Source organism: Eretmochelys imbricata, chromosome 1 (genome assembly GCF_965152235.1).
Source record: "Eretmochelys imbricata isolate rEreImb1 chromosome 1, rEreImb1.hap1, whole genome shotgun sequence".
Classification (NCBI taxonomy): Eukaryota; Metazoa; Chordata; order Testudines; family Cheloniidae; genus Eretmochelys; species Eretmochelys imbricata.
Window position 1 is genome coordinate 38,593,293 of NC_135572.1, and position 23,643 is coordinate 38,616,935.

The window sequence follows — 23,643 nt, forward strand, 5'->3', positions numbered from 1 at the left end:
TTGAGGTATCTAAGCACTGCTGTAATAAAATAACAATAATAGCACTTTTAATAATATTAATAAAAAGCCATCAGGCAGTGACTGAATGAAGAGGTCTTTCATATAATCAGGGTCAGTCCCACACAGAGTTTTATAAACCAGTAAGGCTACTTGGAACTGAATTTGCTACTTAATAGCAAAGCTGGCTGAGTATGATCCTGATAGCTCAAACCCATGAGCAGTTGTGCTGCTGCATACTGATCAAGCTGCAAGCACTGGGACTTGTGGCACCCAGCGAGCGACTAGTGAGGAGGGAGTGGTGTGCAGCATGCTGCCACTAGGGCAGCCAGTAAATGTTTTTAAAATGTTTTTAAAATGTCAGTACATACCCACTGGTGCTTATCTACTGATTTGTGTTTGTGATCTCTTTTATGTGCATTGCTGCGTTACATCTGATTTATTTTTCAACAGACAGATGCAGAGAAGATTCCGTCATACAAGTTTTTGCCTCTGATGTACCAGCTGGCTGCTCGAATGGGAACCAAGATCATGGGCTGTCTAGGATTTCATGAAGTTTTAAATAATGTAATCAATACTAAATCATAAGTATTGTGATTAGATTAATGGTACAGAGATGCATCTTACTTGTGTTAAAACTCCTAAAGAGAACATGCATCTTCTTTAGCACAATTCTATCTTGACTGAGTCATGTACCCTAAACTATTCCATTACAGAATGAGATGTAGCAAACTTGAAATGTAAAACTTGGTTTTTGTTCTGCCAATCCTTTCCAGTGATTTAGGAGTCTTCTTAGAATAATCAGACCATTATATTAAAAACATACTTTATATAGTACAGACATCAAAATACAGTCTTAGCTATGGTGTTACTTTATTTTTTTCTGTAAAGGACCATGAAAGGTTAAAAAAAAAAGTTCAGTCCTTTCTATGTTGATTATAATATGAAAGAGTTGAATAGTGTTTTATTGAACATTTGCTTCTTAGTTTAAAATCTTAGTTAACTGCTCTGATTTGCAATTCATTTTAATTTTTATAATATCTTTAATAACTGACTTTTGTTATATTTCTTGACAGCTAATATCTAGAATTTCACTGGATCATCCACATCATACTTTGTTTATAGTATTGGCTTTGGCAAATGCCAACAAGGATGAACTCTTGGCAAAATCAGAGGCAATAAGAAGAAACAGACTAATAAAAAATGTACCGAAAGAAATCTCCCAGCTAGATATGGTACTCAAATCAAACTGAATTTTGTTTATGAATCACATAGTTCTGGGTTATGAATCACATTTAGTATCAGAATGTCAGAAAGTTAATTTACTTTAAAAGGATGTTATAGTGCAGAGTTTCATTTACTTGATTTTTTTGGTGGGGTGAGGAAGAATGGGGAAAAATTAAATACTGATTTTTAAAATCAAAACTTGTAATTATGGACATTGGGGACCTACCAGCCTTGACAGTTGTTATTCAAATCAGCTATTACAAGAGTGTCATAAAGGAAATTTTTTTTGGATTTTTCACCCTGTGAGATATTGTAAAGACATTTTAGTTGCATCAAGAGCTTGAGCGGGTTTATAAGCGAGAAGTCGATAATGACCAAAGTTTTTTCTGTTTTAATGTTAAGTGAGTGTTTAATGTAAATCTGTAAGATAAAAGTATTTGGGTTTGTGCAACATGGTTCTAATATCTTTATTTCTTTCCCAGAGAAAAAGAGTAACGTTAGTGCTATAAACCGTAATGACTTGTAACATTATATCATGGCTTCTTTTTTAAGTTAGCATTATTATTGTTTTGACTGATAATTATCATTGCTATGATTATGGTGATTTTCTCAGCCTTTCATTATTGGAGCCCCTCTGTGGTGCTCTTTGGGCACTTCCTTTGTCCTCTCACGCTGTTGTCCTCTCATAGTTTTCTGGCTTCTCTCCTTTATTCTGTCCATTTCCCGTTGTCTTTTCTGGGAGGGTTTCCTTATCTTTTTTCCATATTTGTCGCTGGCTTTTCTCCTCTTCTCTGATAGTTCTGATCCCTTTCCCCAACTCGTCAGTAGTCTACATGTAGCTGCAGTTTGGGGCTCCCATTGGTGCTGTGATAAGTTGAGCAAAGTGCCACAAAGTTGGAAGCAGAGAAGGGAAGCTTGGGCGGGCAAGCCGCTTGAGCCTTCAGCCTTGTACATGTGAGCTGCTCCCCCAGCCAGCTACATTAGGGACAATAGCAGAAGCAGGAAAGGGGATGGTGGGTGGATTTCCAAGAGCCAACAACCCCTTTATTTGCCCCATGTTTGCAGGAGGATGGAGAGTGGATCTGGTGTCCTTCAGCTTTCGCAGCCTCAGTCCTTCTCCACATTGTTTGGACATACCCACTCCCACAAATAGTTCACTGTTCTTCCCACCCCAGGTTGGAAAACACTGAATTAGCATTTATATGAATCCAAGTTTGTATTGCAGAGGGTATTCAGTACCTGTGTTTCCTCTGTTTTCACAGGATAGCTTCAGTTCTACTTGATGGCAATATACTGTGTGTCTTTGATCTGACAAGAAGTAACTTGCAAAATGTCAGGTTTCAGAGTAGCAGCCGTGTTAGTCTGTATTCGTAAAAACAAAAGGAGTACTTGTAGCACCTTAGAGACTAACCAATTTATTTGAGCATAAGCTGTCGTGAGCTACAGCTCACTTCATCGTGTTTGGGTTTTTGTTTGTTTGTTTTGTTCTGTAGGATCGAATGGAGGCTGCCAGCAAGATAATTAACATCATAAAAAGTAGGAGACCTCAAATGGTTAGAGGTGTTGAGGCACTTTGTGATGCATACATCACATTAGCAAATCTGGATGCCACTCCATGGAAATCTCAAAGAAGTAAGTATTTGAAAAGAGGGCTTCTTGGTCAGTAGTTAGGCAATGTATTTAGAGTTACAATTACTAAGCTTTACTCCCAGCTCTACCATTGCCTTATCTTGGGGCGGTCACTGAGTCTCTCTAGCCTTCAGTTCCCCCAGCTGTAAAATAGGCATGACACTGCATAAGGTGGGGATAGGTCAGTTAACTATTGTTTTCTTGAGATCCTTGGATGAAAGATGCTATTTAAATATTAAGTATTATTACCAAAATGCAGATGGGCTGCTGTACTGCTACTATGTCCTAATTGTATTAAATAGAAGACCTACTCTGGTTTAGAAGTCTCATGAAACAACTTGCACTGTGAGGTTCAGCTGGAGTGGTTCTTGGATATGAGACCTGCAGAGAATTCCTAGTGCTACTGGGAGCAAGGGCACTGGAACAGGGGAGGCCTGGGGGTCATGACCCCATCCCTTTTTACTGGCCGTAGGGGCAAGCAACAAGGGAGGGGGAGAGAGGAACGAGCGGAGGCCGGGGTGTTGTGAGGAGGGGTGGAGCGGGGATGAGGTCTGGGGGGGAGTGGCGGCACGAGGGCGGGGTCTCGGGGAAGGGGCAGCACGGGGGCAGAGACTTGGGGGGAAGGGGCAGGATGGGGCGTCAGGTGGGTGAGGCGGCATGAGCACATGGGCTTGCAGCGAAGGGGCAGCATGAGGGTGGTGGCTTGGGGGTGGGGCCATGGTTCGGCCACTGGTGGCCCCCTACTTTCAGGGAGCTTCCATTGCTCCTGACTGTGAGGGAAGTGTTTTCATTACCTCAGTCTGGCTCCTTAGATGAAAGGGCCCAAGGACTGCTTATGAGAGTAGCTGCCCTTTCCCTCACTCAGATATTGGGTTCAGGACCCAGACTGAGCAACCTTTTGGGGGAAAACAAGGGTAAACTGATAAGTGTGAACTGCAGTTCTTGATTTAAAATAATGCATTGATTTTCACTGCAGAAGGCATAAGTATTCCTGCTGGCCAGCCTATTACTAAACTAAAGAACTTGGAGGATGTTGTTGTTCCCACCATGGAAATTAAGGTGAATAAAGTTGAGATATATTTACAATTTAATATGCATCCATTCCTTCTCAATGGAAGTCAAGGTGTGTGGTCCTTTGCTTTTTTTTTCTTTGCTTTAAATACCCTCTTTCCCCACCTTTGTTGCGTTTATGTATGTGCTTATGAGTACACGTTTACATATTTGTATATTTTTCAATAGATTTTGGTATATATTTGTGATATTGTATATTCATCTCTTAATATAGATATTGTTTCATTAGGTTTTTATATGCTTATTTTTAGTGCTAGTATGATTAATAAACTACTTGACCTTGGGAGACTACAGATATCCTATAGTAACAATCTTGCATTGTTTAAAGGCTGCTAATGAAGTTTGTAAAGTTTCAGGTCTATAGATAATGAAACATTTTTCCTCAGTGTAATGAATCTGATATTTTATAGTAATTTTTAATTATAATTTCAGGTGGACCCTACTGGAAAATATGAAAATTTGGTGACAATAAGGTCATTCAAGCCAGAGTTTCGCTTAGCAGGAGGCCTGAATCTGCCTAAAATAATAGATTGTATAGGATCAGATGGAAAAGAGAGGAGGCAACTTGTCAAGGTGAGCTGTATATGATGTAGTTGCCAGAAGGCAGTGTCCTGTTTCTACAAATCATAGACATGGAGCCAAATTTTTAAAAGTATTAAGTGTTGCTTTGCTAAGTGTTTCAATGCCTAACTGACTTAGGAGCCTCACTCATTTTCAAAAGTGACATAAGCATTTAGGAGCCTAAGTTCCACTGACTTCAATGAGACTTGCCTATGTCACCCTTTGAAAGTGAGAGTTAGGCTCCTAGGTCAGTTAGGCATTGCAATGCCCAAATACCTTTAAAAATCAGGGCTATGGAGAAAGTTGTGATCTGAGTACAGGAATGAAAGCCTGAAGCTCTTTAAGTTCTCATCCCAGCTCTCTAGCAGACTCCTCCTATGTGCTTGGGTGCATCACTTAAGATCTCTGTCTGTTTCCCCAGTACGGGTTGTTTTGAGTGTGTGCGTTTGTACAAGTATTTTGAAAAGGAAATCACTAAGTATCTATAGAATATACTAATTTGTATGTATCCGTCCTCCTACAATATGGACATGTACTATTGCCCAGTACTGGATAGAATATGAGACCTGCTGAAGTGTGTGATTATTTATGTTCCTTCTAGTGGCTGGAGTGTGTATTGAAATAAAGCACTTTATTTTCACACTGCTAAGCAAAGATGTGCTCAGAAGTTCATGCTTGTTGGTATAGAATTATTTGGATAGAATCGTAGAAGATTAGAGTTGGAAGAGACCTTAGGAGATCATCTAGTCCAGCCCTCTTTATTCTAAGTGCTTAGTCTTGTTTTTCTTAGAAATAAAAGGATTACTAGTTGGAGAGAATTTAAAAGCAGAGACTTTGACATTTCAAACATATTTACAAGAGTCTAGAAAAGTTACTTTAGAATGGATTGATTTGATTAATGATCTCTAACTCCATTTATACATTCCCAAGGGGCTTTAAAAATAGTGACTGCATTAGTTCAACCAGCTTCATTTCTAGCCCATCTGATTGCACAGTGATATAGCACTACTCTTGGGAAATGTGGGTTTTACAGATCTCTGGCAGTGGTAACTAGGACTGTGTTGCAGTTGTAGTACTCTGAGACCCCTGGAAAAGCTGCACTCTGCAGTCCTTATGGCTAACTATGGGATAGGGTGTAACGTTGAATAAAATGAGATCTTTAAAAGCATGCTAACGTAAGTAAGTTACATAGGTTTTGGAAACCCTAAAAATCAAAAAGAAAATGTTTGACATGGGAAGAAGGAATAAAAACTGGTAGATCAACTTTATTTTCAAGCTTCTGAAGTGTACTACAAAACCAAGTATTAATTACATTTGCATAGCTTGACTTGGGTGGATAGGAGAACATTTAATTTTTATGTTTTATGGATGCTGTTGCTCTTCTAAGAGCACCTTTATTGCAATAAAGAGGAAGTTGGATGTTAGAAGTATTGTCCTTTAATTGCTTTTTGTATTTCTTCTAAAGGGCCGGGATGACCTGAGACAGGATGCTGTCATGCAGCAGGTTTTCCAGATGTGCAATACACTGCTCCAGCAAAACACTGAAACCAGAAAAAGAAAACTCACCATCCGAAGATATAAGGTAGCCTCCAGCTGCTGCTGCAGCAGAGTTGTGATAAATGGCACTTGTGTAGTATGACAATTTTACTCTCTTCTTTTATCTCTATAACCCAAAAGCTAGCTAAAAGTACTGTATGTTGTCAAGAAATTAACTATGTCCTCAGGTGGGGAAGAGTTCAGATAAAACAAAGGCTACCATTTAATTTTCCACAAACGATAAAAGTCCACAGAAAAATTATTTGGTGTCCTGATGTCTATTTAAATACTCTTGGAAGTTTTCTTTGTACAGACTTGGAACAGTAAAATGAGAAAGCCATGTACTGCCACTCAGTTGTAAGCTGCTGACCATTAGGCTTCAGCACACAAGATTATTTAAGATTTCTCTTTAATTTCAGTCTTGTAGGATCCCTTACAAGTTCAACTGAGTCCAGAAGCCCAATCCTAAATCTGCAAATGCAGGATCTGAAAGTCAGAACTGTATTTGATGAGACAAAGAATGAATTTAATATTTCTGGATATAGAAAATTAGTTTGGACATAAGTTTTTCCCCTTTTTCTTCCCATTAATGTGTATGGTGTGTACAAACCTATTATAAAAAGAGTTAAAATGAGCTGATAATTTTTTTAAATGAAGGTTAAATGAGCTTTGTCTTTGACAAATTGGAACTGTGTGTTTCAGTCTGTGAAGTGATTTATCCTAATTATTTATGTATCCTATAATACTTTCAAGAACTCATAGGTGGATTTCACTCTGTCTTGCTTAAATAGTCTTCAAACAAACTTGGTATATTTTGGAAACATGCAAAATGAAGGAGGACAGGGAGGAAGGAAAAGGTGTTAATAAGGTTTTTAAATGTATAAATGGAAAATATCATCATGAAAACACAAACCCCCTCTTTACTATGAGATTTCGAGTCTTTCATAATCCATCAGCAATAAACAACAAGGACAAGAAGACAGAAGATGTACAAAAAACAAAGGAGTAGGAAGGAATCAAAACTAAAAGAGATACCCACCATTCAATAGCCAGAGGATTGTTTAGTCTCCTTACCAATTCAGTCTGCTAAGGCTACCAACAAGGAGGGGGCAGTTAGAGCCAATTGTGATATGGACATCTATTGCCAGGTACTACTGAACAGACTAAATTTGTGAGATTTGATAATGGTTTAAAAACTGGTTGATAGGTCAGAAGGTACCACTGTGGTCATCTAGTATCTCCAATTTCACATATGCTCATTGCAATTGTTACATGATATCTTAATCCGAGCAATTGCTTGTAATAATCTTATGAAGTTTGTGTTGAACTATTAGTAATCATTGCATCATTTTACTACCTGACCAAACATGGAAACTCAGCAGGGTAATTATGTTGTATTGAAGTATTAGTAATAGCTGTGAATGGTTCCCTAGCAGTTTCTTTTGGTAAAATGAGGTCTTCCAGTTGTGCTTAGAAAAAGCTGTATAAAAACAAGTGTGATGCTGTATGGCACAAGCTTGTGTTTGAAACAAAGCCGCATGGCAAAAGACGATAAAAGGCAGCTGCATCTTCTCCATTTTGTCTTCAGTCCTGCTTCTGACCTCTTTTTATGTATGTGACTGTTTTACCATTTAACATCTCTCTTGTTCTTTCTTTTTTCTTTATTATAAACCTTTAGTTTTAGACACTAAAGGACAGGCTGTCAGCGTGGTATTTTGTGTAAGATCCAAACCTATGCTGACCTGGTGATGTGGCTGACCCTTTGGGGTCAGAAGAACATTTTGTCTATATGAGCAGAGGTTTTTTAAAATAACTTCTCACTGTACTGGACCTAGGTGAGCACTAGGTGCTGATTGGGAAACAGAGAATTGGGATGCAGTAAAGGAGGCTATGTGATTTATTTTTTGCTTCTTGATAACCAATGTGGGGAATCAGAAGCACAGTTTGTGACTGGTTGAGGAGTTTAACTTCAGTGTTACCCACCAGTCTTGGGAGTATCTGCTCTCCCTTTTGCAGCCTGTCCTGACCTTGGCATTTCCAGTGAGGGCTGCCCCAAGTACACTGGGTCATAACAAGGTATGTTGAACTCAATTGTACAGTCTACTCCAATACACATGCCTTTTTAAGAGATACGTGTTATGTTTGTGGTGTTGGTATTCTTTTCCCAGGTGGTCCCCCTTTCTCAGAGAAGTGGTGTCCTGGAGTGGTGCTCAGGGACAGCTCCCATCGGTGAATTCCTTGTGAATCCTGAAGAGGGCGCTCACAGGAGATACAGGCCAAAAGACTACAGCAGTATTCACTGCCAAAAGACTATGATGGTGAGTCACAATAGCAAAAAATCTTGCTCATTTAGTGTTGTGGAGAGATTCTTTAGAGTTTTGACCTTTTAAAAAAAATAAAGTATTGTGTTAATGAATAAATTTCTGTTTATAAGCACAATATTAAAAACTGAGAACATAGGCAATGAAATAGAACTACTTAACTAGGTCTCCAGGTTTATATAACAATAACCTGAGGTTAATTACTAAAAGTCTAAATTATAAAGTAAAAACTTGGCATGAGAAGGAACAAACTATAGTCGGATCTCCAATAGTATCATGTGATGATCCCTTCCATTATCAAAGCTCAGTTGAAGTTCAAAATGGACCCTTTGTGGAAGCCGAACAGGGCATGCCATATTTTGCAGAATTAATTTACATTTGTCAGTGTTTCTCATGATAATGAGAGAACACAATAGCTTATGAAAACTAGAAAATAATTTAATTATTAACATGAATACAAAGAAGTTTTATCACAGCTACAAGATTGTGTATCTGTGTTAGAGAGAGAGCATTTGATATGGGAGTAGAACATTGTGTATTTCTTTCCAAAGATTGGAGTAGGCTCCATCCAAACTAGTTAATGAGTGAAAACATGTCTAATTTATTTGTGGTTTGTTTAAAGGATGCACAAAAACAGCATTCTGAAGAGAAATACAACATCTTTATGGATGTTTGCCAGAATTTTCAACCTGTGTTTCGCTATTTCTGCATGGAAAAATTCCTGGACCCAGCTGTTTGGTTTGAGAAACGATTGGCATATACTCGCAGTGTAGCTACATCATCTATCGGTATGTAAAGCAACTGCTATCATTCTTTTCAAGAGACTATATTTTCAAACCTAATGTTGGTATAAACTAGCATAACTATAAACAAGAAGATTAGAACATTTTACGGTAACAGCAATTAAGCTAAGACATATTGGGTGGGAAATAAAGAATAACAAAAACAGGTGTTTTGTTTTTTTTAAATGATGCCTTCCAGCACCCAGTTTATTGAAACACTGATTCCATTCGTCTCACTAGAAAGACCGTATCAAACATTGCTGTTTTGCTTTTTATAAGGTTTTTTTAAGTCCTACAAGATATAAAATATATTTTCAGTCAAACACTCAATTAGCTAACGGCTGCTGCAGTTAACAGGGAAATGCAAAAAGTGGGTTTTAATAAGGTTCCATAAAATTGATTTTTTTTTCTTAACTCCTGGATAATTGAGTTCTGGAGTTAAAATAAATATTTAGGTTCTGGAAGACATCCAATAGTGTTAAAGTAGGCTCTATCTTCGGTTTAAACAACATGGCAAGAATCCCTATTTAATATAAGATGAACATACTGAGCATGTTTCAGAGTAGCAGCCATGTTAGTCTGTATCTGCAAAAAGAAAAGGAGTACTTGTGGCACCTTAGAGACTAATAAATTTATTTGAGCATGAGCTTTCGTGAGCTACAGCTCACTTCATCGGATGCATGCAGTGGAAAATACAGTGGGGAGATTTTATGTACACAGAGAACATGAAACGATGGGTGTTACCATACACACTGTAACGAGAATGATCAGGTAAGGCGAGCTATTACCAGCAGGAGAGAAAAAAAACCCTTTTGTAGTGATAATCAAGGTGGGCCATTTCTAACAGTTGACAAGAACATGTGAGGAACAGGTTTCAGAGTAACAGCCGTGTTAGTCTGTATTCGCAAAAAGAAAAGGAGTACTTGTGGCACCTTAGAGACTAACCAATTTATTTGAGCATGAGCTTTCGTGAGCTACAGCTCACTTCATCTGATGAAGTGAGCTGTAGCTCACGAAAGCTCATGCTCAAATAAATTGGTTAGTCTCTAAGGTGCCACAAGTACTCCTTTTCTTTATGTGAGGAACAGTATGGGGGGAAATAAACATGGAGAAATAGTTTTACTTTGTGTAATGACACATCCACTCCCAGTCTTTATTCAAGCCTAATTTAATGGTGTCCAGTTTGCAAATTAATTCCAATTCAGCAGTCTCTCCTTGGAGTCTGTTTTTGAAGTTTTTTTGTTGAAGAATGGCCACTTTTAGGTCTGTAATCGAGTGACCAAAGAGATTGAAGTGTTCTCCAACTGGTTTTTGAATGTTATAATTCTTGACGTCTGATTTGTGTCCATTTATTCTTTTACGTAGAGACTGTCCAGTTTGGCCAATGTACATGGCAGAGGGGCATTACTGGCACATGATGGCATATATCACATTGGTAGATGCGCAGGTGAAGGAGCCTCTGATAGCGTGGCTGATGTGATTAGGCCCTATGATGGTGTCCCCTGAATAGATATGTGGACACAGTTAGCAAGGGGCTTTATTGCAAGGATAGGTTCCTTGGTTAGCGTTTTTGTTGTGTGGTGTGTGGTTGCTGGTGAGTATTTGCTTCAGATTGGGGGGCTGTGTGTAAGCAAGGACTGGCCTGTCTCCCAAGATCTGTGAGAGTGGTGGGTCGTCCTTCAGAATAGGTTGTAGATTCTTTATGATGCGTTGGAGAGGTTTTAGTTGGGGGCTGAAGGTGATGGCTAGCATGTATGCCTTCTCTTAGGGTAAATTCCTGTTCAGTAGACCTGCACACAGCCCAATGACATGTTTAAGACCTCAACATGCAGCTTAAGTGGTGTACACAGCCCTATACAGAACCAGTCTTTCATACTTTTTCACACACAAAGATGATGTCCATACTTTGAATTCAATATGTTATATAAAGTACAGTAGAATCTACTGATTGACATATGACCCGGAGACTTATTTGTGAATGACTGAATTTAACAAATTAGTGCGTTCGTTGTCAGCTAATAAGAAAAAGATAATGCATCACAAAATGCATGTTGTACATTTATTTTGACAATTGTAGTTGTTATTTATTATATGCCAGAATGAACTTATGAAATACTGTTTTGTAAAAATATGAAACTTTGCTAGTAGTCACTCACTACAGCATCTCCTATCAAATCGTTTTGCTGAAAAGTGAGGAAAGATTGCTTCTTTTGTACGTATTTATAAAATTTATAGATTAGCAAAATCCAGATGTGAGAGTTCTACTGCACATTAAATGTTTTTGACTTGTTCTTTATTTTACCATGAATCTACTTTCTTACTTGAACCGGTTTTATGAAGTCATAGGGCTAAATTGTCTGCTGATGCAAATGGGAAGAATTCCTCTGAAATAGAGCTGTGCGCATTTACATCAGCAGACATTTTCACCTATTTTATCTAATTCCATCTCTTCGTTTGCAAACGTATTGCATGACATTTGGTATTCTATACTGGAGCTACATGTATACATATAGAACTGTATGTATTATTTTTCTCTTTTTAACTTGTTTACATAAATCAAGCTTATTCTATGAATATGTTCTATTAGAATTTTCAACATTTTTACAAAGGTGAATGTGTGGGCGTAATCATGTACGCTAAGGAGCAATCACGTACACTAAAATTTAAAATAGCTTTTCAAATCATGATTACATACAGATAGTTTCATTTTGAGATAATCTCTTTTCAGTTGGTTACATACTTGGGCTTGGAGATAGACATGTACAGAATATCCTGATAGATGAGCAAACTGCAGAATTGGTGCACATAGACCTAGGTAAGAGGAAAAGTAAAAAAAAAAAAAAAGCTTTCAATTTTCTTTTCCTAAACATTTTTGTAACATTTCACTATATCTCTTACTTCAGGGGTTGCTTTTGAACAGGGCAAAATCCTTCCCACACCAGAAACTGTTCCCTTTAGGTTAACCAGAGACATTGTGGATGGGATGGGCATCACTGGCGTGGAGGGAGTCTTTAGAAGGTAAGTGATGCTTCTTAGGTGTAAGAGGGCAGCAGAAGGTTCCCTAAATTATGATTGTTTATAGTATGTAATATAGTGCAGAGAGTGTTGAGAGAACACTTAACTTCCTATGGAGAGTAACTAAGTCTGAATTAGTACCATGTAACAATCAATTATGGAATCTTTAATATTGTCCTTCAGTTGCACAGCTTCTCTCCTCATTTATCACTAATGGGTTAAGGCTGCCCATTGATGGAGTTCAGAGGTGGTCAGTTGTTGCTGGAGACTCCCATCAGTGCAGGCCACTAGATTTTCTCCCTTTGGCAATGGAACAGTTGATGGTGCAGTTTCTCTTGACCATTTTGTTTTACGGTAGACCCCTTATTGTACTGGGGATTGAGTGTTGGGGCACACTCTGCTAGGCCTTTCCCTTTTGTGGCACTAGTACCCCTTTGTGGGTTCCTCCTGCTACCTGCCTGGTCCGATATCCAAATTCTGGAGTCCTCAGTGAGTAGTTTAAATAATAAACTTTATTAAAAAAAGAAAGTAAAGCCATAAGCACTGGAGCTCTGTTGGTCAGGCAGAATCACAGTAGGGCAAACACACACACACCCTTAGCCAGATTGCTTGCCAAAGAACTGATAATAATGTACAATATATATATATGTATTATCAGTTGACCAATCAGTACAGGAAAACAGGTTACGAAATCAGAAATTGTTGCTTGGTAAGATAAAAAACTGGTGCTAGGCAGTAACAACCATAACAGGTCCTGGAGACCCGCCCTTCTCTGGCCAGGAGTCCCTTCTGCACATGTGCAGATCCGCAAAGTTCACCCTTAGGTTGCACTCTATCTACGCACCCTATGCTGTTAGTGCGGCCTACAATGAGTAGTTCATAAAAATAGAACACCTCAAAATCACTGTACATACGTAACGTAAGTTGCGTTGTGATGCTCTGCATTGCTTTCTTCTTGCCTTCAAACCACTGCAAAGGCATTTCCAGTGCTTCGAAGGCATCAATATGAAGGCATGTCAACTTGCTCATATAAAACTGGTTGTTTGTAAGACTGGTGTTGAGAGTCTTCTGTATAACTTCAATTTTGATTTGTTTTCTTGTGATAGATCTAGCTGCGCACTAGCCAAGGAGAACATGGTTTTTGACCTAATAGACATAATGTTAGAAACCCCTCCCTCCACTGCATCTAGAAATGAGACCACACATCCTTTACCAAGGTCCTATCCCCCATTCAGCCCATTTACACTTGACAGCTTGGCTGTTAGGACAGAACTATTAATCAGGCTTGCACTGTTCTCCAAAGTGACAGGGAATTTACTGTTCTTCAAGAAGCTTGAACACGAAAGATCTAATCTGAATCTGGATAAAGTTTATCTTGTGGTATCAAGGGAGAACAAAAACCCCAAGAACCCTGATACCCAGCTATTCTGGATTTTCTTCAGGACAGTCTGCTCTCAGAAGGTAAACAGGCTCATGCTGATTAGTACTTGGATGGGTGACTCCTTAGGAACATTGGGTGTTCCTCAGTACCCAAAGTCACAGCAAGGCTCAGGTCGCAAGTTACACACCAATATCCATGCAATAGGTAACACGACCAATTAGTGACCAGACGAACAGGCTAGTTCAAACTGGACACTCCTCCAAAGGATTTATATCCCCTGTTCAAATGAAGAACAGCTTTTGAAGCCAATGCAGAGAATTGCCCACCCAGGGTCAAAACAGACATGGCTGTCTGGAGGGGAGAAGCACATACCTGGAAAACAAATTTCCAAAATCTCAGCATACACATCCTTGTAGTTCACTTTGACAGCTCTGTCAGTGGTGTGTCTGAACGAAAACCACAAACATGGCCACATAGGATCAGACCAGCAATTTGAGTCCAATAAACTGTCTATGACAATGACCAGTCAATATGTAGGCATCTAGGAGCAATGGGGGAAAAGTGTATGAGCCTCATCAAAGGAAGACTTGCAAAGTTAAGTGTCCATTCCCCTACAGAGGCATCCTTTAATAAGAAGATACTACTGGGCTGGTTTGGCTTTTGACATGTTGAAACTGTCTTCATTCCGTACAACCTCAGAAAAATCCTCCATGTCTTTTGGCTCAGAACAATCTCAGACCAAGACCTGTCCACACAGTGCAGCCAAGAAGCTATGAGCACCATCATTACCAGGAGGCGTTGGAGACAGATTCGCCATGTGCTTCAGATGGAAACCGGTTCCATCACCAGAATAGCATTAAGATGGACACCTGAATGCAAGCGAAAATGAGGCTGCTCAAAAACAACATGGTGAAGAGCTGTGGAAGCTGAGCTGAAAAAACTTGGAACACAGCTGGGGAACCATTGAAAGCCTTGCCAGAAACACACGAGAGTGGAGGAGCTTCATAGAATCATAGAATATCAGGGTTGGAAGGGACCTCAGGAGGTCATCTAGTCCAACCCCCTGCTCAAAAGCAGGACCCATACCCAATTAAATCATCCCAGCCAGGGCTTTGTCAAGCCTGACCTTAAAAACGTCTAAGGAAGGAGATTCCACCACCTCCCTAGGCAACGCATTCCAGTGTTTCACCACCCTCCTAGTGAAAAAGTTTTTCCTAATATCCAACCTGAACCTCCCCCACTGCAACTTGAGACCATTACTCCTTGTCCTGTCCTCCTCCACCACTGAGAATAGTCTAGAACCATCCTCTCTGGAACTACCTCTCAGGTAGTTGAAAGCAGCTATCAAATCCCCCCTCATTCTTCTCTTCTGCAGACTAAACAATCCCAGTTCCCTCAGCCTCTCCTCATAACTCATATGTTCCAGACCCCTAATCATTTTTGTTGCCCTTCGCTGGAGTCTCTCCAATTTATCCACATCCTTCTTGTAGTGTGGGGCCCAAAACTGGACACAGTACTCCAGATGAGGCCTCACCAATGTCGAATAGAGGGGGATGATCACGTCCCTCGATCTGCTCGCTATGCCCCTACTTATACATCCCAAAATGCCATTGGCCTTCTTGGCAACAAGGGCACACTGCTGACTCATATCCAGCTTCTCGTCCACTGTCACCCCTAGGTCCTTTTCCGCAGAACTGCTGCCTAGCCATTCGGTCCCTAGTCTGTAGCTGTGCATTGGGTTCTTCCGTCCTAAGTGCAGGACCCTGCACTTATCCTTATTGAACCTCATCAGATTTCTTTTGGCCCAATCCTCCAATTTGTCTAGGTCCCTCTGTATCCTATCCCTGCCCTCCAGTGTATCTACCACTCCTCCCAGTTTAGTATCATCCGCAAATTTGCTGAGAGTGCAATCCACACCATCCTCCAGATCATTTATGAAGATATTGAACAAAACCGGCCCCAGGACCGACCCCTGGGGCACTCCACTTGACACCGGCTGACAACTAGACATGGAGCCATTGATCACTACCCGTTGAGCCCAACAATCTAGCCAACTTTCTACCCACCTTATGGTGCATTCATCCAGCCCATACTTCCTTAACTTGCTGATAAGAATACTGTGGGAGACAGTGTCAAAAGCTTTGCTAAAGTCAAGATACAATACATCCACTGCTTTCCCTTCATCCACAGAACCAGTAATCTCATCATAGAAGGCGATTAGATTAGTCAGGCATGACCTTCCCTTGGTGAATCCATGCTGACTGTTCCTGATCACTTTCCTCTCATGTAAGTGCTTCAGGATTGATTCTTTGAGGACCTGCTCCATGATTTTTCCGGGGACTGAAGTGAGGCTGACTGGCCTATAGTTCCCAGGATCCTCCTTCTTCCCTTTTTTAAAGATTGGCACTACATTAGCCTTTTTCCAGTCATCCGGGACTTCCCCCGTTCGCCACGAGTTTTCAAAGATAATGGCCAATGGCTCTGCAATCACAGCCGCCAGTTCCTTTAGCACTCTCGGATGCAACTCATCTGGCCCCATGGACTTGTGCACATCCAGTTTTTCTAAATAGTCCCTAACCACCTCTTTCTCCACAGAGGGCTGGCCATCTATTCCCCATGTTGTGATGCCCAGCACAGCAGTCTGGGAGCTGACCTTGTTCGTGAAGACAGAGGCAAAAAAATCATTGAGTACATTAGCTTTTTCCACATCCTCCGTCACTAGGTTGCCTCCCTCATTCATTAAGGGGCCCACACTTTCCTTGGCTTTCTTCTTGTTGCCAACATACCTGAAGAAACCCTTCTTGTTACTCTTAACATCTCTCGCTAGCTGCAGCTCCAGGTGCGATTTGGCCCTCCTAATTTCATTCCTACATGCCCGAGCAATATTTTTATACTCTTCCCTGGTCATATATCCAACCTTCCACTTCTTGTAAGCTTCTTTTTTATGCTTAAGATCCGCTAGGATTTCACCGTTAAGCTAAGCTGGTCGCCTGCCATATTTACTATTCTTTCGACACATCGGGATGGTTTGTCCCTGTAACCTCAACAGGGATTCCTTGAAATACAGCCAGCTCTCCTGGACTCCTTTCCCCTTCATGTTAGTCCCCCAGGGGATCCTACCCATCCGTTCCCTGAGGGAGTCGAAGTCTGCTTTCCTGAAGTCCAGGGTCCGTATCCTGCTGCTTACCTTTCTTCCCTATGTCAGGATCCTGAACTCAACCAACTCATGGTCACTGCCTCCCAGATTCCCATCCACTTTTGCTTCCCCTACTAATTCTTCCCGGTTTGTGAGCAGCAGGTCAAGAAAAGCTCCCCCCTTAGTTGGCTCCTCTAGCACTTGCACCAGGAAATTGTCCCCTACGCTTTCCAAAAACTTCCTGGATTGTCTATGCACCGCTGTATTGCTCTCCCAGCAGATATCAGGAAAATTAAAGTCACCCATGAGAACCAGGGCATGCGATCTAGTAGCTTCTGCGAGCTGCCGGAAGAAAGCCTCATCCACCTCATCCCCCTGGTCCGGTGGTCTATAGCAGACTCCCACCACTACATCACTCCTGTTGCTCACACTTCTAAACTTAATCCAGAGACACTCACGTTTTTCTGCAGTATCGTACCGGAGCTCTGAGCAGTCATGCTGCTCCCTTACATACAGTGCTACTCCCCCACCTTTTCTGCCCTGCCTGTCCTTCCTGAACAGTTTATAACCATCCGTGACAGTACTCCAGTCATGTGAGTTATCCCACCAAGTCTCTGTTATTCCAATCACGTCATAATTCCTTGACATCACCAGGACCTCCAGTTCTCCCTGCTTGTTTCCAAGGCTTTGTGCATTCGTATATAAGCACTTGAGATAATCTGCTGATCGCCCCTCATTCTCAGTATGAGGCAGGAGCCCTCCCCTCACAGACATTCCTGCCTGTGCTTCCTCCCGGTATCTCGCTTTCCCACTTACCTCAGGGCTTTGGTCTCCTTCCCCCGGTGAACCTAGTTTAAAGCCCTCCTCACTAGGTTAGCTAGCCTGCTCGCAAAGATGCTCTTCCCTCTCTTCGTAAGGTGGAGCCCGTCTCTTCATCACTGCCCTAAACACCAGAGGCGTAATGGGAACATGATGATAATGATGCCGACTGGGTTGGTTCCCAGATAACGTCTTAGTTTACATTGCTTTCTTTATATGGGGGAACAGCCATTCTTGCCTATTATTTTACTGTAATAATTAAAAATCTGTTCTCTTTTCCTCCCTACTTCTGTGGTTCGCTGCTCGCTACTTCCCATTAGTGATGAATGAGGAGATGTGCAACAGAATGAGAAATTTCTTACCTGGTAATAGTCTTACTGTTAGCAGTTTCTCTCCTCATTCAACCCTCCCTGGCAATTTGGTAAGTAACTGGACTACAAATTGATTTTTTTCTTTAATAGGACACTTAGACATATAATTGTGTTTAAGGTTAATTAATATATCAGGTTTTTGTCAAGTTGTCGTTAATAATCGGTTGCTGGAGTGTTACTACAGTTTAGGAAGAACTCGTCTGGTGGCCTGAGCTGAAGTTCATGGCTAGTCTTAAAGGCTCCAGCAACAACATTGGGCCCCCTACAAATTCACAGGTGTGGGACATTAGCCCATTAGTGAAGAATGGAGAGAGAGGATGCTAACAGAAAATTATCAGGTCAGAAATTCCTCAGTCATTTTCTAAAATGGAAGCTTCAGTGAGGATAATCTTCTGGTAAAATAATCTCTGAGAAGGGTATGAATACCAGTTGTTTAAACGATAGAAAAATACTCTTTGGTTTTACTAAAATGGGAGAAAATCCAAAAATGTGATTTTAAAAAAAAAAATTTTTTTGTAGATGCTGTGAGAAGACTATGACTGTTATGAGAAATTCCCAAGAAGCTTTGCTGACTATCGTGGAGGTAAATGTTTCTTCATGCTTCCTGATGGAAAACTGAAAGAAAACTTTTAATTCCCTGCCTTCATATATGCAGGCTGGAATGCTTTATGACTCTTACTATTAGCTACAAATGAATATTTGTAGCAAGTTTTTCACGTTATAGTTCCATTGCATTTTCCAGAATTACTCATGCATGTAGCTTTTTCTAAACCATCACCAACTCACATTACTGTGGTAACCATTTCAGGCACATAAATTGTTAAAACAAATTGCCTGTTATTCAGTATCCAGAAACTTCCAGTCAGAGAGAACTATAGCATTCCTACCAGGACCAGTGCCATGGGAATTAAATCCCTTTTATACAGTACTTTCAGTAGACAAAATGTGGTGATTTCGTGAAGTGTAATAGAAAATATCAGTTTGGGTATTTTGCCCTGGCAACACAATGTTACTTTTAAAGAACATAATAATCAAGGCACAACCATAAAACAATGCTAACACGCAACCAAACACTCAACAAAATAAGAGAAACAATGGTGTTTTGCTACACAAGCTTCTTAATAATTTGAAAAATAAAAAGGAATTTAAAAAGGAGCATAAGATTGTGTACTGAAAACCAATAACAATATTTAATCATTAAAAATAATGACCTTTCAATTGTAGAGATGGGCCAGTGCAACAAAATTTGGATTGGATCAGAAGTTCTCCAATGTCTGGGGATGGTCAGATGTGCTGGGTTTTGATTCTGGACCATGTCTGCTTAATTGAGACATTCTAATTCTACTGGATTGTGCCAAATAAGAGACTCTTACCCATGTGTCTAGCATGGGCTTCAGCTGTTTTATTTATGTCTTCCTGTTAGGGCATTGAACTAGTTGTAGTTTAAAACTTAATTTAAAAAGATAATTCTTTCCTGTGTAGGTGCTGCTCTATGATCCTCTCTTTGACTGGACCATGAATCCTTTGAAAGCATTGTATTTGCAACAGAGACCAGAGGATGAGGCTGACATCAACTCCACACTCAGTACCAGTGATCAGGAATGTAACAGAAAAGCCAGGTAAGAGGTGCTTCTTAATTTCTTGCCTTGGATTTTATACTTTTCTCTTCTTACCCAAAGTTGTTCATCCTATTCGGGCGACATATATAATCTGATTATTTGTCATTTTTATTTTGCTATCAGAGATGACCAGAGTTTTAACAAAGTTGCAGAACGTGTCCTGATGAGGCTTCAGGAGAAGCTGAAAGGTGTAGAGGAGGGAACAGTGCTCAGTGTGGGAGGACAGGTGAACCTTCTCATACAGCAGGCTATGGATCCCAAAAACCTCAGTCGGCTCTTTCCAGGGTGGAAGCCCTGGGTATGATCTTGAAGTATCCAATAGATTTTAAAGAGTGAATAGGAAACCTGTTCAATTTTGGGGGAAGGGTGGCTGGGTCAGCATTTCATATTGATGTTTCTTAATGGAAATACTATATGAGAATCAACTGTGTAGATTATAAAGCAGTAGTCCTGAAACAAGTGTTTAATTTTTAAATGATCTTTATCAGATTATATTGTTGATCTCCAGAACTGTGTTCACCATACACAAAACCCTAAGTTCAGTATTCTGGTGTTCCTATACCATACCAAGAAAATCTTGTGACCATCCAGGAACAGATACTTTTTGCTTGCAGTGAGATGGCATGTACAATGTTCTTGCAAAACCTTTTTAAAACATCCATCTAATCTTGGATATTAGTTAAGCATCTAGAGCTTGATTTGTGTAACATTTATAGACTATATTATTACCTTTACTGAATGAATGATTTGTAAGCTAAAAGACATCAAATAAGTCACTTAAATGTGTTACAAAAGAAGAAGAAACACTGTATCTTAAAGCTGATGTTGAAGTGATACTAGACAAAACTACAAAAAGGGAAATGTTAAATATAAAAGTTTAGCGCTAAAAATAATTTCATATCCAGTAAACTGATAGGTTCTTGTGTATTTTATAGCCTAATTAGACAGCTGATGATGAGGAAATTGGACATTATTGCACAGTATTTTCTAGATAAATGATCTTTGAGCCAAGTAGAATATAGTGCTGCTTTTTGTGCTGCTGTAGCTTAAATTGTTTTGACACTTTCCTTGTATAAACCATGATTTTTAGCATTTTAAGTAACGACATTAACTTTATCTCCTACTCATCTATTAAAGTAGACTGATCCTGGGCTGAAACCTGACATACAGGGTCTGGTTCAAGAGCAAACTCTCTTTTGATATCTGACATAAATACATTTTGGAAGCTTTAAAGTTATATTTTGAATGTGCAGTTTTACTAGTTACATTTCATTGCTTGCCCCTTTGTAATATATGAAACTGCCTACTTTGGTAAGATAGTCAATAAGCATGTGTAATAGGGAAATCTGTTCCGTCCATAGTGTCCATGTTATGCCTTCTGAAATCCTTCCTGAAACATTTTTTGTTTTATTTTAAAAAGTACAAATAAAAGATACAAAGTCTGACAAAATTCAGCAAAATCCTTAATATGGACTTTCTGCCTTTTTCATAGCAGTGTAAGTTAATGATGGAGTGTTGGCATAATTTAGCATTTTGCTGACTTTAGTTTGCCTTATTTTTGCTATTTCACTGTAATTTTAAAATTTATTTTTTCTACGCACATTTTATTTCAGACTTCTGGTAGAAATTAAGACAAGTCTTTTTTAGTTTGGTGATGCTGCAGACACACATTTCTGTTAGAGACATGGTGGGTGAGGTAATATCTTTTATTGGACCCACTTCTGTTGGTGAGAGAGACAAACTTTCTAATATACATTTTGCAGACCTGAAGAAGAGCGCTGTATGGCGTGAAAGCTTGTCTCTCTCATCAGCAGAAGTGGGTCCAATAAAAGATATCACCTCACCCACCTTGTCTCTCCAATATCCTGGGACCGACACATTTACAACAACTCTGTGCATACACTTATATTGACGCTCATCAGTCTTGGATTCAACCTTAAAATTGCATCCTGGGTTTCCTACTATACAGAGTAAGGGAAGAGTGAAAATTACTTCCTTTAGGGGGACAGTAGTTTGTAGCTACACCTCAGAATTAAACGTGTCTGATGGGACAAGTGCCCCACTATACTGAAGTATTAATGACATCATCTAGGAAAAGGAGAAGAGTCTTGCCATGCAACTGTGGGATGGCAAGCAGTAGGACACTGAGCAAAAAGCCTTTGGCCAAGATTTTCAAAAATAGGTGCTTAAAGTTAGGTTGCTAAGTAAGTGAGACCTGATTTTCAAATGTAGTGAGTGACTTTAGTGGAAGCTGCTGGATGCTGAGCACGTCAGAATGTCAGGTAACTTATCTAGAGGCCTAAATACAGAAATAGGAGTCTTAACTTTAGGCACTTATTTTTTAAAATCTGGGCTATTGGTTTTACGACCTGCAATTTTGTCACCATTCCTCTAAAAAACACCAAAATCACTGTAAGGGACTCATGTTTAATTGGGCCAGGGTTCTAGCTCCTGTTATATGTATAGATGTAGCACATAAGCGTTTGGGTAAACTCTATCCCGACTGCACCGGTTATGGAGAAATCCCCCTGGAAAGGCACACTGTCAACTAGTTAGGCCCAAAATTTAGGTTTTGTGTTAAAATAAATCATTAATCTAATATGAATAAACTGTTCATTAATTTTTAGCTTCAGAGATGAGATAGTTTTAAATTTAAACATTCCCCTATAGTGTCATGTGAACTCAGTGTGCATGAGGACCAGAAAATGAAATTAATCCATTTGTTTTCATTGCCCAAGCTGCACTAATGGCAAAAAAGAAATGTATATAAATTATGTATGCTTTCGTTATTTATAATGGAAGATCATGTATTAATTTTACATTGACAATGTTACCTGGGTGGAGGAATACCTAATTAAGTGATGTTAATGTGTGATACACTAGCATTTACATTAACCTTGTTAAACTAATTACAGTGAAGTTACCGGTGTCAAGCCACAGTACGCCACACCACCCAACAGAGACCATTTAAGCATTGAGCTTTCTTTCGGTTTTTGTATGTTGCAGTAGTTCTCTCTTTTTAAAAGTAAGAACTGGAAAAGTGAATATTGTATTTGACTTCTAAACGGTATATTTTTGAGCCACATGCCTGGATTTTCCTTTGTATAAGAGAGACCCAGAAAAGACCTTTAATAAATACATGAAGTGTGAATGGCATTTTGTTCTGAATAATGGTTAGGCAGAAATTGAAGTGCAGTAGCATTGAAACTAAGGTAGATTAATATCGAAGAGCCATATGCATTTACTATATTAGTAAGGTAAAAATATGTGAAGCCATGTTATATTGCATTTTTTTATATTCTGGTATTTCCCTGGAGTATGTTAATTGTTATATGCTTGAAAAATGTGATGAATTTTTCACAGACTGTTTCTAAGGAAAATATTAGACCTTTGTGAGCCTATGATATGAAGGGAAGGGTTGTTTTTTTTTAAATAACAGATTTAGATTTATATTTTTTTAAAGCCAGTGACAACTTTGTTGCATATGTAAAATGAATTATTGGTGTTTACGCAGTTTCTGTTGGACAAGTGCCCCACCTCAAATCTCAGCAAAGAGGCCACAGATTTCAATAGGCTGTGGAGACTGAACCTACCATTTCTACCACTAGAGAAGATTACTCCAGAACAGCAATGGAGTTAAATTGGCAGGGTAGTGTGGGGAAGCCAGGCTGTTTGGGGAAAGTGAAGACTTCGGTCTCCATAACTACTGAACTGGAACCTTTTCATGATCTCTAATGACCAACAACACACACTTTCTCATTAATTTCCCAGTAGTTATGAAGTGAGTTATGTTGCTATGGAACTTTGGGCTTAAAGAATACACATTAGAATACACATCTGATTTCACCACTAAAAACTCTTTGCTTAAAACTGAGAAGTTATGAATTCATAAAATGTATTTTATATTTGTATGTGGTACTGCATGACTGATTGTTTTTTCTGTATGAATATTAATCTTCTGTACCTGAAAAGATGCTATAACGCTTCTGTGAAAAAATTTCAATAAAGATATCATTGTTAGCAATGGGTGCTAGGGTTGACGTAGTGAAATTCAACTGTGTGACTGTTAAAAGTTAAAGGTATATGTTCTTTTTATTATTACTTTTGCGGTTCAAAGTCTGAACCTAGTGTAAGCTGCTGCAGTGTTGTCTTGTAGAGTCTGCAGACAACCTGAAACA

The 23,643-nt window shown here is 39.5% G+C and overlaps 1 protein-coding gene across 3 annotated transcripts in view; it reads left to right on the top strand.

Moving 5' to 3' along the window:
* Positions 1–23,643, top strand: part of ATM (ATM serine/threonine kinase) — a 146,245-nt gene that overhangs the window by 97,617 nt on the left and 24,985 nt on the right. For 2 of the 3 annotated variants that reach the window (XM_077808908.1, XM_077808917.1), the window contains exons 51-63: positions 451–564; positions 1,074–1,232; positions 2,718–2,856; positions 3,830–3,912; positions 4,357–4,497; positions 5,951–6,067; positions 8,190–8,339; positions 8,965–9,130; positions 11,853–11,939; positions 12,028–12,142; positions 18,366–18,429; positions 19,329–19,465; positions 19,589–23,489. In XM_077808908.1, the coding sequence (XP_077665034.1) occupies positions 451–564; positions 1,074–1,232; positions 2,718–2,856; positions 3,830–3,912; positions 4,357–4,497; positions 5,951–6,067; positions 8,190–8,339; positions 8,965–9,130; positions 11,853–11,939; positions 12,028–12,142; positions 18,366–18,429; positions 19,329–19,465; positions 19,589–19,769 (1,653 nt within the window). In that variant the 3' untranslated portion in view covers positions 19,770–23,489. Of the gene's footprint in view, positions 1–450; positions 565–1,073; positions 1,233–2,717; positions 2,857–3,829; positions 3,913–4,356; positions 4,498–5,950; positions 6,068–8,189; positions 8,340–8,964; positions 9,131–11,852; positions 11,940–12,027; positions 12,143–18,365; positions 18,430–19,328; positions 19,466–19,588; positions 23,490–23,643 lie in introns of those variants that run through there. The other variant, XM_077808924.1, reaches the window with a different exon arrangement.